Source organism: Balaenoptera physalus, assembly GCF_965194825.1.
Source record: "Balaenoptera physalus genome assembly, chromosome: 16".
In the NCBI taxonomy this organism is placed as follows: domain Eukaryota; kingdom Metazoa; phylum Chordata; class Mammalia; order Artiodactyla; family Balaenopteridae; genus Balaenoptera; species Balaenoptera physalus.
The window spans coordinates 72,148,892-72,161,610 of record NC_138898.1 but is presented as its reverse complement, the minus strand read 5'-3'; the positions used below and the strand labels follow the sequence as shown (position 1 = coordinate 72,161,610).

Sequence of the window (12,719 nt, the reverse complement as noted above, 5' to 3'; positions counted from 1 at the left end):
ATTCCAGAACCCTCTCTGGATGTTACTACTATTCATAATTATATCTAAGTAATCCTTATTTTTCAGCTTTTTTACACAAAAGGTACAATATAGGGAATTCCCTGGTGGTCCAGTGGTTAGGACTCCGTGCTTTCACTGCCAAGGGCCTGGGTTCAGTCCTTGATGGGGAACTAAGATCCTGCAAGCCAAGCAGTGCGGCCAAAAAAAAAAAAAAAAGTACGATACAATAACACTGTTGTCTTTGGGTGGGATTTTTGTTTTATTTCTATTTTTTTAGTGAAGTATAGTTGATTTATAACATTATGTTAGTTTCAAATGTACAACATAGTGATTCAGTATTTTTATAGATTATACTTCATTTAAAGTTTACAAAATAATGGCTGTATTTCCCTAAGTGTCTTTATGCATTTTTTTGCTTGTTTGTTTGTTTGTTTTTCCCTTAACAGTTTATCTTTAGATCTGTCCAGGGCTTAAAAGAGCATCCTCATTCTTTTCTCAGCTACAGCTATTCCCTTTTTATACCACTTTACCATGATTTATATAATTCATCTCCTATTGATGGACATTTGGATTGCTTCCAAATTTTGCGGTTACAAACAGTGCCACAGTGAGTAACCTTGAATAGACATCATTAAGCACCTTTACAAGTAAATCTCCAGGATAAATTCCCAAGAGGTATTATTAATAATACTCCCTTAAGTTAGGACATTCCACATGAGGCTGTCAGTTCTAGTTTACCGGGCTAATGTCTTACCTCCCCACCCCTGCCATGGGATTAGATTTTAGAGACCCTCTGGGGCTCTCACTGAAGGCAGGAAAGCTGACGCCCAAATATTTAGAAGCTGCTGGATCTCTGTAAGTCCCTCTGTGCCCACGCCAAGGCCTGGAGCAGCTCTAACGTGTCCTGGCTGCCAGTGTTGGCTGCCTGGGGCCTGTCACTCTTTCACCAGCTCCTTGGCAGCCTGCTTCCCCACAGTGACATTGAGGAGTGTGTCTGGTTTTTCCCACATTACATTTATTTTTTTTTGAAGTATAGTTGATTTACAATGTTGTGTTAATTTCTGCTATATAGCAAAGTGATTCAGTTATACATATTCTTTTTCATAGTCTTTTCCATTATGGTTTATCACAGGATATTGACTATAGTTTCCTGTGCTCTCTGGTAGGACCTTGTTGTTTATCCATTTTATGTATAATGGTTTGCATCTGCTAGTCCTAAACTCCCAGTCCTTCCCTCCCCCCACCCCGCCAACCCTTGGTCTGTTCTCTATGTCTGTGAGTCTGTTTCTGGTTCGTAGATATGTTCATTTGTGTCATATTTTAGATTCCACATATAAGTGATATCAAATGGTATTTGTCTCTTTCTGACTTACTTCACTTCGTATGATAATCTCTAGGTCCATCCATGTTGCTGCAAACCACATTACATTTTATATTTTCAATATTTCCTCTTCTCCATTTTATAAATAGCAGCAATCATGTGGTCCAGTTTTAAGATGCAATAAGAATGATTGTGTTTCTCAGATTGAAACTGAATTGCTCAAGTACTGGAGTGAGTAAGGAAATCTGCACTAAAAGGCTCTTTGTTCCAATTCCTCTTGAACCCAGTCCCTGAGCCGGTAGCCCTCCACACTGAGCCGATGTGGGGAATGGAGTGTCTGGGCCCTTTCGGGAGCAGGCGGTGTCAGAGGTGGCGTCGAGGATCGTCTGCACTAGTGAAGATCTCCAGCCTCGGTCCCTCCTCCGTGTGGAATGACTCCCCCTGCCCTGCTCCCGGCTCTTGCTGTAACTCAGAATCAGGGCTGGGACGAAGTTTTTGCAGGTCCCGCTCTGACTAATTGGGGACTTTCTCTTGAGCTCAAACATGCTTTGGGGAGAGGGTCTCAGCTGGACTGCCAGGAAAGTGGGGAATGGTTGCTGGCCTGTTGTAGTTCCTTAAGTGTTTCATTTGTGGGCAAAGAATGGTTGTAGCAAGTTGGTGGCAGGGACATTACTGGAGCTGGGGTCTCCTGATTTCCTTCTTTCTGCTCTTCTCTGCTACATCCCCCTGAAGTCTTGAAGCTGTGTTTCAGATCATTTCCCAGAGGGCCTCATTCTTCCATCCTATGTGTAACCCAATCCTAAGTTTCTTTTCAGATCCTCTTGCAATGTCTCTGAGCTCTTGGATGTAATAAATATTAGCTAATATTTAACTTTTTATTGAAATATAAGAGCTCATACTTTCAAGTACTTACCATCTGTTCAGGCAATGTACTTAGTGCTTTACAAGTTTTAACTTAGCCCCACCATAGCCCTGTGAGGTGCAGACACTATTATTATTTCCACTTTACAGGTGAGAAAACTGAGGCATGAAGATTACATGACACAGGTAGTAATCAGTAAATCCTCTTAGTTTCCCTATTTTATGCCCACTTGCTTGGATTCTCTGTGTTTGTAGTCTCTTCTTGGTTGTTGTTTCTTCCCCAGCTAGGATGGGGATGGGGGTAGTAGATATCCCCCCACCCCCAAGGCAGGCTTGAACATTGGTTGTGCTGTTAATGTATATTGTAGCTGATGGATGATCTTCTGAAGTCCCCCCTTCCACCCACTTGCCATTGGCCCATGCTGGCCCCTTATAGACTGGCCCTCTTCTAGGCTTTTAGAAGGACCCGGTATGAGTTTAACTCAGGACATGCTGAACGGAGAACTGAAGAAGCTGTCAGAAGGTCTGGAAGGCACCAAACACAGTAACGTGATGAAGCTCCTCCGAGTGGCCCTCAGTGGACAGCTGGTGAGGCGGGTGGCTGGACTGTGCCCTGGAGCCCTCATTTATCCACTCAGCTAACATTCACCGGCAGCACTAAGCTCAGTTTGGGGGCTGCAAAGATGAATGAAACATGACCACCCCCCTCATTCAGTCATTCAACAGACAGTACCTACTGAGTACCTACTATGTGTAAGCACCATGCTAGGTACAGTGGATACGGTAGTGAGTGAAACATGTGTGTTCCCTGCCTTCATGGAGCTGGCGGTTGACTGGGGCTAATGGACATACCAACCCAGCAAGAGCAGGCTTCTGGACCCATCCTTAGAAATTAGAGCCCGTAAAATGCAAACTCTTCTCCTTGGGATGCAGGCAGCAGTGCTGGGGTTGGCCTGGGGTGTAACTTCTGCAGACCAAGGCTGGGTGTTCACTCCTCAGGCATCTTAAGGCAATGTTTTCTCTTTTTGTTCTTAGCAAGGACCTCCTGTAGCTGAGATGATGTTGTCCTTGGGACCAAAGGAAGTGCGGGAGCGAATACAGAAGGTGCTTTCCAGCTAGAGAGAAGGTGTGCAGGACAGCAGAGGTGGCCACAGGAACTGTACTCGTGGGACCTGCCCTCAGAGGGGAGGAGCAGGAGGCCTGGGGCCCATCGGAAACCTGTGGAAGGACCCAAGAATGGACACAGAGCCTCTGGGTGCACAGGTGCATTTATGGCTCCACGCCAGGCCCATCCTTACCAGTTGGCCAGGGTCACCCAGCCCCCTCACCTCCCTGGCACTGGAAAGGAAGGCCTCACGCATGGTTCTGACACCACAGCACACAGCAGAGGTTAGGAGCTGGCTCGCTGGACAGTCACAGCTCATGTTTCAGTCTGCTTGGGCTGCCATGAAAACATATCACAGAATGGTGGCTTACACAACAGAAAATGATTTTCTCAGTTCTGGAGGCCGGCAGTCCAAGATAAAGGTGTTGGCAGTGTTTCTCCTGAGGCCTCACTCCTTGTCTTGCAGACGGCTGCCTTTTTGCTCTCTCTTCACATGGCCTTCCCTCTGTGTGTGCCCTCGGTATCTCTGTTTGTCCAAAGGCCCTCTTCTTAAGAGGACGCCAGTCAGATTGGGTTAAGGCCCACCCTCACGGCCCAGTTTGAACTTAATCACTTCTTTAAAGGCTCTGTCTGCAAATTCGGTCACATTCTGAGGTACAGAGAGGTTGGGGCTTCACATGTGAGTTTTGAGGGGAACACAACTCAGCCCATACGTAACAGCTTGGCAGCAGCCTGGACTCCTGGGTCCCAGTTCTCGGGCCCAGTTTGACTTTGTTTTTTCATTTTGTTTTGTTTTTTAATAAATTTATTTATTTTTGGCTGTGTTGGGTCTTGGTTGCTGCACACGGGCTTTCTGTAGTTGCAGAAAGTGGGGGCTACTATTCGTTGCGGTGCGCGGGCTTCTTATTGCAGTGGCTTCTCGTGGTGGTGCGCGGGCTCTAGGCGTGCGGGCTTCAGTAGTTGTGGCACACGGGCTTAGTTGCTCCACGGCATATGGGATCTTCCCGGACCAGGGCTCAAACCTGTGTCCCCTGCATTGGCAGGTGGATTCTCAATGACTGCGCCACCAGGGAAGCCCCCAGTTTGAGTTTGGAGCAATGACTGACAAGCTGGGCTGAACTGGCTTGTTAGACTTTCTTTGGGGCTTATAAGGGAAGAAGCCACAAATCTGCCCAGGGGGAACACTTAACGTTTTATACTACTCTTTGTCCTTGGGCTTGGGGCAGCCTGTATCTCCCTTCCCTAAAGGTTGTCTCTTCCTCTTTTCCAGTTCTCCAGACCTGGTCCTTGGACTGGAGACCTTTACCCTGCCTGTTTTGCATCTTTTTCTTCATATTCGCCTCCTTCTTCCACCCATTATTTGTAAATCACTGTCTGTGGGTTTCTGAAATGAGATGTTCTTCTTGGGGTGAATAGGAATAGCTGAAGTGAAAGGAGGATGGTGGCCGGCTACAAAGACCCCTACACGGCTTCTGGGCTTCCCCTTTGTAGCCCCCAGTCACTGCTACCTCCTGGCATTCACATTGAATAGGGCTGACTTCTGTGTGGTGTGTCATGGCTTCCATGTTGTTCTCTTGGATCCCTTACTCTGTGGGAAGCCAGCTTCCACACTGTGAAGACAGTCAGACAGACAAGGATCGGAGGCCTTCTGACAACAGCCGTATGAATGGGCCATCTTGGAAGTCAGTCTTCAGCCCCAGTCAAGCCTTCAGATGACTGCAATGCTGGCTGACATTTGACTTTAACGTTCTTTTTTTTTTTTTTTTTTAAATTGGAGTATAGTTGCTTTACAATGTTGTGTTTGTTTCTGCTGTGCAGCAAAGTGAATCAGCCACACGTATACATATATTCTCCTCTTCCTTGGATTTCCTTCCCATTTAGGTCACCACAGAGCATTGAGTACAGTTCTCTGTACTATACAGTAGGTTCTCGTTAGTTACCTGTTTTATACATAGTGTATATGTGTCAATCCCAATCTCCCAATCCATATCACCCCCTCTTCCCCCTTAGTGTCTATACGTTTGTTCTCTATGTCTCTGTCTCTATTTCTGCTTTGCAAATAAGTTCATCTATACCATTTTTCTAGATTCCACATATGTGTTAATATACGATATTTGTTTTTCTCTTTCTGACTGACTTCACTCTGTATGAAAGTCTCTAGGAACATCCACGTCTCTGCAAATGGCACAATTTAGTTCCGTTTTATGGCTGAGTAATATTCCACTGTATATATGTACCACATCTTCTTTAGCCATTCCTCTGCTGATGGACGTTTAGGTTGCTTCCATGTCCTGGCTATTGTAAATAGTGCTGACTGCAGCCTTCTTGAAAGATCCTGAGCCAGAACCACTAAGCAAAGTTGCTCCTGAATTTCAGATACACAGTTATGAGATAATAAATATTTATTGTTTAAAGCCACTTAGCTCTGGGATAATTTGTTACCCAGCAAGAGATTGCTAATACACTGTCCTTGTCCAGGGGAATAGGGAAAGGGGATTAAAGAATTTGCTGAGTTTCACAGAGACCTAATCCTTGCTTGAAAAGTACATCAGATAAAGTTCTTTGATGGCAAGCAATGGAAACCAACTCTGCCTAACTTAGGTTTATTGGAGACTTTAAGTTTATGGGAGTTTAAATTTGTGAGAAAGTCATAGAGTCTATGGGAAAGCCAAAGAACCAGGTCTTGGAAAAGACAGGAACTGGGGAAGCTCTGAGCATGCAGGCAGCAGGAGCTCATGGCCAGTCTTGTCTGTGTTCTTCAGTGGGAACACATGAACTCTTAACTATTTTTTGTTGTGGTTTCTCTGTATTTTTTCCCCTTCAGTTTTGGATGATTCAGCTAAAGATTCAGAGTCTAAGAAGAGAGTGTCTGGTTGGGCTACCTGAGGTCATGTTACCATTCCTCAGCCAGGAATATATCCAATGGAGGAAAAGTTCCCAAGGAGAAGTAGGGTGCTTTTTCCAGAAGGGGCAATGGCAGAAACAACAGGTGTTCCGTCAAAGGGGACACAAAATAATAATGCTTGCAATTTATTGTGCAGTCACATGAGCCTCAACCACTTCTGGGTTTTAAATTATGCTGGTAGGGGACTTCCCTGGTGGTGCAGTGGCTAAGACTCCACGCTCCCAATGCAGGGGGCCTGGGTTCGACCCCTGGTCGGGGAACTAGATCCTGCATGCATGCCGCAACTGAGAGTCTGCATGCTGCAACTAAGACCTGGCGCAACCAAAATAAATAAATAAATATTAAAAAAAAATTATGCTGGTAAACATTTTAGTTCATCTCTTTAAATCTTCACAACCCCATGAGACAGGCATTATTATTATGGTGATTGTTTCTATGTTTTAGATAGGGAAACTGAGGCTCAGAAAAGTTGATCAACCCTTCTGAGGTTTTAGTATGAGGCTTACGACAACCCAGAGTCCAACCTCAACCCTTGTCACTCTTGAGTGACATCAGAGCCTCCGATTCTAAGACATCAAGTATGCTTACAAGAAACTCTAGCTCTTGGTTAGGGAATCTGACTGTTTTACCAAAATGAGTGATCAAATTGCTGAGTCGATAAAGCTGTGGCCACTTCCTCGGTTGGAGTGAGTTGTCTGAGAAGCAGCATGTATCCTCTGCTCTGGGGTTTTGCTCAGGATCAGAAGGAATGTGTAAAAGGACTTCACAGAGTTTAAATAACCTCAAGTCTGTCCCCCAGTGTTTTTTCAGAGTATAGTGAATTGAAGGCCATAGAGGCCAACTGTCTAGACTCAAAAACTGGTTCTGCCTCTTACTGTGTGACTTCTGTAGCTCAGTTTCCTCATCTGTTAAAATGGGGATAACAGTTGTATCTGTCTCAACAAACTGTAAGAATCAAAATAGATGACATATGTAAAGTTCTTAAAACAGTGCCTGGCACTCAACAAATGTTATCAATTACCATCATCCTCATCAGCAGTATTTTCATTCTTAGAGATGCTGATCTTGGTTGCAACACATAGAAACACACTCAGACTAACTTAAACCATGAAAGTAATTTATTGGAAGAATTAGGACCCACAGATCCCAAGGGCAGGACTCCCAGCTGGACCTTACAAGAGACTGGAATCTGTACCCAAAAACCCATTAGGACCCAACACACTCACCTTTATCGCTCTGAAACTGCAGTTTCTAACCTTTGTCTCTGTCTGGGTGTCTGCTCCTCTCATCTTTCTTCTGCAGGCTGGCTTTCTCTTATCTCTGCAGCTGTTGAACAACTGCCCCAGCCCTAAAGCTGAATCATCTCCCCTCTGCTACACTGCCAATTCAATAACTAGTATTCCATGTCCAAAATCCCAGGAAAGAATCTGATTGGCCTAGCTTGGGTCAGCTGTCTACCCCTGGTCCAATCAACTGTGGCCAGTGGGACAGAGTCATGTAAGCATCATGGCTGCAGGAGACCCACTCTAGTGATGGAGAGGGCCGTTCCTCCCCCTGAGCATATTCTCTTTCCATGGAGTTTAGAGTGTACCCTTGCCAGAAAATTACTATTTTTCTGTAGGTAACTTTGGAATCTCATTCATATTACCTTTATCCTAGCTTATTTTTTTCCTCATAATGCTTATTACTATATGAAATTACATAGTATATTTGTACATGTTTATTGTCTATCTTACTCTAAAGAAGATAAGATTGAGACAGGCAATAAGTTTTTCTTATTCTTGGTTGTAACCATAGCACCTGACATGTTGTCTGACACATAGCAGGGAGTCAGGTAAAGCTCTCATGATGAAAAAAATGTTTGACGCCTTCATCAGTCAGATCAGTTTCTTCAGAAGTGGCAATTATCAGCTGATCTAACTCTACCAGATTCCAACAGTTTCCCAGTTTCACTTTCATTGACTCTGGGGAATCACATCTCTTGCAAGATTTGCAGTTGTAGTTAGCTATCTGATCTATTGCCTGTAAATTGCACTGAATCCAGCTATCTGTGAGAGACTGACCTTTGACAAAGACTTTGAAGAGTGAGATAGATGGAATACTTCAATATAGAGGGGTGTTTAGTGGGACCTAAATTAGAAATTGTTTAATTGATTAAATATGTTTGTCTTATGATGAAATTCCCTACCTTCCCAGGGACCAGGATAATAAATACTTAGAAAATGAGGACTTCCTGGGTGAGAGCAGAACCCAGAGAGGGTAGTTCATGCATTCATGTTCATAGATGTCAGAGGACTTTACAGATGAAGTGAACTTTGAACTGGGTTCTGAGGGATGAGTAGGAGTTTCCAGATCAATGGGGGTTGGAAGGTATTCCAAACAAAAGGATGAAAAAGAATTTCACCAAGTTGGGTGGAGCCAAGGGTAGGAGTTGAGGGAGTAGGAGAAGTAGCTGAGAAACCAGGCAGAGGGAAATCCAAACAGCCCTTCTTTGCCAGGTTAAGGGTATCAAGGTGCCATCTGATGCAAATAGCAAAACATCCAGATTGAAACCAGCTTGAACAGGAAGATTTAGTATCCCACAAAGCAGGAAGTTCGGGGGTATGGCAGGCTCTGGAGTAGGTTAATTAAGCGTTCAGTGACCTCAGTGAGAACTTAGGGTCTTTCCATCTCTTTGTTCTATTGGCCCCAGCATCGGCAACAGCCTTGGGTTGGTTCTCTCTGCTCACAATTGTCTGCCTAAAGTGCTCAGGCCTCTCTGCACTTCATGTTGTCAGAGAGAGCGTGGCTTTCTGTGTCTCTCTCCCTGAAAGCAAGGAAACTTTTCTCCAGCACCCTCCCCCTCGTGACTTCCCCATTCTTCAACCCATCCCTTGGGGAAGTGGGCGGGGGAGTCCCCATAGATCAGTCAGACCCAGAGCTGAGGGCGGGGCCAGCTCTTCCCTGCGTTCCTGGACAAAGTGGGGGTCCATTAGCGAAGACATGAGTTGGGTCTTCATGAAGTGGAAGGTGAGGAGCCACTGAAAGGCTTTAAGTAGGGAAGTGACAAGATCAGATTTCTGTTTTTTTAAAAGATCATTCTGGCAGCTTTGCTGAAGACAGATTTGAGCAGGGCTGGCCCAGGAGCGGGGAGCCCCGGTAGGAAAATGAAACATGAAAGAGGGAAACACGATAAAGCCATGTTTCATCCTCACAGCCTGACCCACCCCCCAACCCCATCTACCTTTCCTGCTTCACTTCACTCATTCCTGCCACACGCACCCCCTTCTCTGGTCTCCCGCCATGTAAGCCTTCCTTTGTGCCGCTATTCTGTCTGGAATACTCTTGTCCATATGCTCTTCTGCCCTTTTGCCTGGTCACCTCTCTCTCAGCCTTCAGATCTTTTTTTTTTTTTTTTTAGTTTATTTATTTTTTGCTGCGTTGGGTCTTCATTGCTGTGCGGGCTTTCTCTACTTGTGGCGAGCAGGGGCTACTCTTTGTTGCAGTACACAGGCTTCTCATTGCAGTGGCTTCTCTTGTTGTGGAGCACAGGCTCTAAGCGCGTGGGCTTCAGTAATTGTGGCACGTGGGCTCAGTAGTTGTGGCACACGGGCTTAGTTGCTCCGTGGCATGTGGGATCTTCCCGGACCAGGGCTCGAACCCGTGTCCCCTGCATTGGCAGGCGGATTCTTAACCCCTGTGCCACCAGGGAAGTCCCCAGCCTTCAGATTTTTGCTCCACTCTCTCCTCTTCAGGAAAGCCTCTGACTCCCCCCAGTAGCTCTCCTTCCTCTGCTATTGATCATCAGCACCCGATTCTTTTCCATAGCACCAGTCAGAATTGAGTGCATAAATAACTGTGAAAGTAATTAGTTCTGCAGTTATTTGTTAGTGTCAGATTGTAAAGTCTGCGGGAACAGGGACCTCATCTGTCTTGCTTACCACTGGACCCCCAGTGCTGAGAATGGTGCCTGTTCACATGGTAGGTGCTCAGTCAGTATTGCTGAGTGAAAGGCCAGACATACACCTGATTGGATCGGATGGTCAGGGTGAGCGGTCAAGTGCACAGTCGCTATGTTTAGTTAGGGTACTGTTTTGCAGTATTCAGGAACTTCACATCATTTGTGGTTACTATTTTCATTAGTGAATTACAGGATATGCATTTTTTAAAATATAGAAGGCAGTAGACGCTTGGCTTGGCACTCATTAAACTCATTATCACGCCCTGGGGATCTCCAACTTAGCCTTCATATCTGGGCAAAATGTTGGGGTCCCAGCCCAGGCCCGAGTGCCCTCCCCTCTGCCCCCTACCACCCCTCCCCCAACCCTGATTGCAGTAGGACAGCCCAGCCAAGGAGGGGGCAGCCTTCTCTATCTAGAGAACTCCTCTTGTCTTGATCTCGGAGAGGCAGTAGTGAGTGGTGGTGTGAAGCGAGATCTAAACTCCCTGCCCAGGAATTGAACCTGGGTAGCCTGGATAAAAACCAGGAATCCTAGCCACCACACCCCCTGGCTCTTGCCCCCGGTGAAAAATACATTTCTCACGGAGGCAAGAGCTGTAAAAACAGGTACAAAGTTTATTATTAGAGACATAGCACAACACAAGTGGGAGAGCACACAGAGAAACAGTTTGTTAAGACAGAAGCAAGACAGAGATGCCCCCAGAGAGAAAGGGTGTGGGCATCCCCCCAATGAGGAGTGCAGTAAAGAGGCGGTTAGGTCATTTATATAGGGCAGTTCTTCCAGGTCTTTGTTTACCTTTGGCCAATTACCTGGTTTCTTTTTTTTTTTTCTTTTTTTTTTTTTTTTTAATTGTATTTATTTATTTTTTGGCTGTGTTGGGTCTTCGTTTCTGTGCGAGGGCTTTCTCTAGTTGCGGCAAGCGGGGGCCACTCTTCATCGCGGTGCGCGGGCCTCTCACTATCGCGGCCTCTCTTGTTGCGGAGCACAGGCTCCAGACGCGCAGGCTCAGTAATTGTGGCTCACGGGCCCAGATGCTCCGCGGCATGTGGGATCTTCCCAGACCAGGGCTCGAACCCGTGTCCCCTGCATTGGCAGGCAGACTCTCAACCACTGCGCCACCAGGGAAGCCCCAATTACCTGGTTTCTTTTTCCACACCTGATGCCCTAGGACCCTCCCCAACGTGTGTGCGCAACTTTTTTCCAAGATGGATTCCAGCCCAGGGGCCTATGGGATGGCCTTAGCATCACATATTATGGGGTGTGCCCCTCCTTTTTGACCCCCAAGGAGCCTTTCTGCACATGTGCAATGTTTCCCTTGCCCCAAGGATGGGAAATGTATGACTTCTTGATCTTTTAACAGGGTTTAGTCCTACTCTGTCCCTGCCATAAAAATGTCCAATGTCTGACAGATGTAGAGAACAAACGTATGGACACCAAGGGGGGAAAGTGGCGGGGAGTGGGGGTGGTGGTTTGATGAATTGGGAGATTGGGATTGACTTATCTACACTAATATGTATTAAATGGATAACTAATAAGAACATGTCCAATGTCTGGTTATTTACCCAATTTCTGTTGCTGGTTTTTATATCAAGGTGCAGATTCTGAAATATAGACAGGAGTCTGGTCATAAATATGTAGTCCTGGAGCCCGTTTGTCTCTTGCTTCAGGAAACGTAAACGGTGGGCTGGTAATGATGAATGTCCACCCTGGAGCCCATCTTCTCCTCACCCCAGGAGGTGTGAACAGGAGGCCAGTTGTAAATGCCTAGCCTGGAGCCCATCTATCTCCTGCCTCAGTCTGAGTCCATTCAGTCCTGTCTTCGTTCATCCATTTGACAAACACCTACTCTGTGCCAGGCCCTGTGAGGCCTGAGGGTGTGAAGAGGAATTAGACAAAGCCTTGTTCATTGTGGGGGCTAAGTCCACAGATTTTTGTTCCTTCCTTCACTCAGTGCCTTAAGCTTTTAAAAATAAGGGCTTCCCTGGTGGCGTAGTGGTTAAGAACCTGCCTGCCAACACGGGGGACACGGGTTCGAGCCCTGGTCCGGGGAAGATCCCACATGCCACAGTGCAACTAAGCCCGTGCGCCACAACTACTGAGCCTGCGCTCTGGATCCCGCGAGCCACAACTACTGAGCCCGCGTGCCACAACTACTGAAGCCTGCGCTCCGCAACAGGAGAAGCCACCTCAGTGAGAAGCCCTCACACCGCAACCAAGAGTGGCCCCCGCTCACCGCAACTAGAGAAAGCCCGCGCGCAGCAACGAAGACCCAATGCAGCCAAAAATAAAAATAAAAAAATTAATTTATTAAAAATAAATAACTAAATAAAACACAAACAAAAGATAAGGCTCCTGCCTCAAGGAGATCACAGTGTCATAGGTGACTAACAATCACAAAAATGCAAGTGTGGAGGAGGTGGTGGAGGAGCAAGCAAAGGGATACAGGGATATGGATATCCTTGGGTGTGGGGAGTCAGTCAGGAAATGCCTGTGTGACAAGGAGTTGGACTATTGTTTTTTGCTTTTAATTTCAGAGAAACAGTGAATAATTTCTTAGTATAAGTATGTCCCATGCAATATTATACT

General features: G+C 46.0%; 1 protein-coding gene and 1 long non-coding RNA gene across 8 annotated transcripts in view; one reads left to right on the top strand and one right to left on the bottom strand.

Moving 5' to 3' along the window:
* The window catches only part of EARS2 (glutamyl-tRNA synthetase 2, mitochondrial), a 28,016-nt gene extending 15,297 nt beyond the window's left edge, over positions 1-12,719 (top strand). For 3 of the 7 annotated variants that reach the window (XM_082431076.1, XM_082431072.1, XM_082431073.1), the window contains 2 exons: positions 2,635-2,770; positions 3,218-4,107. In XM_082431076.1, the coding sequence (XP_082287202.1) occupies positions 2,635-2,770; positions 3,218-3,301 (220 nt within the window). In that variant the 3' untranslated portion in view covers positions 3,302-4,107. Of the gene's footprint in view, positions 1-2,332; positions 2,369-2,634; positions 2,771-3,217; positions 4,108-11,301 lie in introns of those variants that run through there. The other 4 variants (XR_014254988.1, XR_014254989.1, XM_082431074.1 and 1 more) reach the window with 4 other exon arrangements.
* On the bottom strand, positions 4,470-11,401 carry LOC309645678. The gene is made up of 2 exons (XR_014255002.1): positions 11,271-11,401; positions 4,470-10,942 (listed from the first exon to the last, which is right to left on the bottom strand). It is a non-coding gene; the product is annotated as an uncharacterized lncRNA (long non-coding RNA).